At 38.1% G+C, this 2,628-nt stretch overlaps 1 protein-coding gene across 1 annotated transcript; it reads left to right on the forward strand.

Moving 5' to 3' along the window:
* Positions 1–1,330: 1,330 nt before the first annotated feature.
* Positions 1,331–1,998, forward strand: LOC104946291 (antizyme inhibitor 1-like). The gene is made up of 2 exons (XM_010772078.1): positions 1,331–1,581; positions 1,777–1,998. Exons 1-2 carry the CDS (start codon positions 1,480–1,482, stop codon positions 1,981–1,983), a joined length of 309 nt encoding a protein of 102 aa, XP_010770380.1. The 5' UTR covers positions 1,331–1,479; the 3' UTR covers positions 1,984–1,998.
* Positions 1,999–2,628: the final 630 nt, after the last annotated feature.

The following is a 2,628-nucleotide window of genomic DNA, read 5'->3' on the forward strand; positions in this document are numbered from 1 at the left end:
AAAATAAAAAAGTTTAAAAGGGGAGTGATTAGTAAAATATGCATAAATAAAAAGAAAGAATGCTAACTAGGTAACATAAGATAAGAATAAACAAGTTTAAATGATTTGTTATTCGTTTTGATCATATTTGTGTTGAGAGCTGTATCCATAAATTCATTTTTTGCTCAAAGTGCACCAGATTGAGGCATTTCACTTCAACATTAAAAAAAAATCGTCCCGGGGGTGCATGCCCCGGACCCCCCTAGAGGAGGTGAGGTCCACCCCCAAATAAAGCAGGTTAAAATAATTAAATTGCATACATTTTCTTTTAGTAAACATTGAAAACGGGTCCCACAGACCCAAACAGCACACAAAGGTTAAAGGTAAGCATATAATAATGTTCAAATGTGCTAAATATATACAGAGCAAAAAAACTAAAAAAGAGGAGTAAAAGTAGCTCACGACTTGTTTTATTTTTTGAAATTAGCTCTCCTCCGAAATGTTGGAGACCCCTGTTCTAGAACGATACATTCGACAATTTTAAGCTTGACCTACCATTTTATTGGAGCGATGAGGAACAGGTGGGGCTTGAAAAGGCCCACCTGTTCAAAGTGGGGAATGACAGAAAAAGTTTGAGAACCACTGCTGTAAACCATAAACTGATCATTAACCGACTGTATGATGCCATTAACATCATCACTTATTTCAAGAGAGTAATGTTATCACCGACTTGCCCTTGTCCCTCTGTCAGTTCATGTGTGTCAGACTCTAAACAAATACATCTGCACACTATTTTTTATAAAACTGATCAGATTTTGGGGGAGTCATAAGCACAATGCCCTTTTTTTGACAGTAGCCCCGCCCTGTCTCAGATGCTTCAGGCTTTCTAGGCCCATTGTTTTCTCACTATTTAACCTCCCTAACCTACAGCCATGTCCCATATATTCCACCCAGACTGCTGTGCCTCTCTGATTTGTTTTTTTGTGCAACATAATTGAAAGTAAAGTTGTGACATCAACGCCGCCAGTATTGTACTTTATTTAATGCCTTCAAAAAGAACTTTCACGGGTCACCAGTTCTGGGATTAATGGTGATTGTTGGGAGTAATTGATGGTAAAGTGAATGAACTCTGTGCCCCAGACTCTGTTTTGACAGTGGCTCTTTAGAAGAATAGGCCTCTTCCACAATGCTGTCCTGTAACATGCAGCCTGCGCTGTGCTCTGATTGGATACTCCCTGAAAATGACTTGTTTTATTTGCCGATCTCGTATATAATATCTTGGTTCCAGCTTCTCTATAAACTTGCTGGACAACATCATTTGAAATGCATTATCCATATATGATTGAATTGTTTGTGAATGTTGTGTTGACTCTTCTCGTTTTCTTGTACAGTTTGTTGCTAAAGTCTAGGAACCCAGGGGCTCAAGAGGGTGTGAGAAAGTACACTTCGGACTAGCCAAGTTCTTTATGCCTGTCGGATTAGAAGAAAACGGTTGAGAGGATGAAAGGAATCGCTGATGAACCGCAGTATTCTGTCGGTCTGCTGGAGGGAGGCGCAGCCCTCTGTGACGTGATTGACAATCATATTTATGAACAATCTCTGGTAAGGGCCTCACTGCAGCAACATGTACATTTAGCACACACTTGTAAACCTGCATTTCGTACTTTTCAAAACAGCTTTTATTCTATTCTATTGGCCTGTTTACATGTGGTAAGTCACAATCTGACAGACTTTAGCGAAAGCTTGGAGTTTGTATTTTTACTCATTCATTGACATGTATTTTTATTTCCTCCTCAGACTGAGAAGAATGCATTCTTTGTAGCAGACCTGGGAGTAATAATGAGGCAGCATGTTCGCTGGCGAACCCACATGGCCCAAATTAGACCCTACTATGCTGTCAGATGCAACAGCAGCCCAGCTGTTATTGAGGTTCTTGCTGCCCTCGGTGCCGGATTCATTTGTACCAACAAGGTACTTGACCATAAACTGGTTGTGTCACTGTAGTGGGTTCAGGTTTATCCACAGGAAACATGTGTTAGATACAAAGATAGTACTGTACTGTACTGGTAGATCTATATTGTTATTTATATAGTGTACTTATTTTGACGTTTTCATTTTGTCTAATGTTGCTTATTGCAAGGGTTCCCAAAGTGGGGATCGCGAGATGATTACAAAATAAAAATGGAAAATAAAAAAATAATAATAATAAAAAAAAAAAATTGATTAATTTTTTTTGTAATTTAAAAAAAAAAAAAATCTTAATAACAACGTTTGCATAGACATTTTCAGGGGCGGACTAGCCATCTGTATAATTTCCCCGCAACGAGGCTCCCCCTTTGACAATCCACTAGCGCAGTGTTTCTCAAACTTTTTCATACCAAGGACCACTTAACCAATAAAAAACACTCATGGACCACCTAACTCCACAAATATCCAAAAACAATAGGCCTGCTTACCCATTCCAACAGTATATAACAAATTACAGCCTAATAATGACAGCTTAACCTTCTCTATATCGCCTCGTTCACACATTAAATCAACAATACAAATACAACTAGAGACTAAGCATTTAGTTCAAATTTTTGGTTTTACATCTCTTATTATGAAATGTAGACTACATTTATTATGTAGTATTATTTAAACATGAGT

Source organism: Notothenia coriiceps, unplaced genomic scaffold (genome assembly GCF_000735185.1).
Source record: "Notothenia coriiceps isolate Sejong01 unplaced genomic scaffold, NC01 NC01_scaffold00010942, whole genome shotgun sequence".
NCBI classification, from domain to species: Eukaryota; Metazoa; Chordata; class Actinopteri; order Perciformes; family Nototheniidae; genus Notothenia; species Notothenia coriiceps.

Bases quoted from the DNA above. Each gene is read 5' to 3' on its own strand.
- LOC104946291 (XM_010772078.1), top strand. From the start codon at position 1,480: ATGAAAGGAATCGCTGATGAACCGCAGTATTCTGTCGGTCTGCTGGAG. The intron at 1,582-1,776 runs GTAAGGGCCTCA...TTTCCTCCTCAG, and splicing joins ATATTTATGAACAATCTCTG to ACTGAGAAGAATGCATTCTT.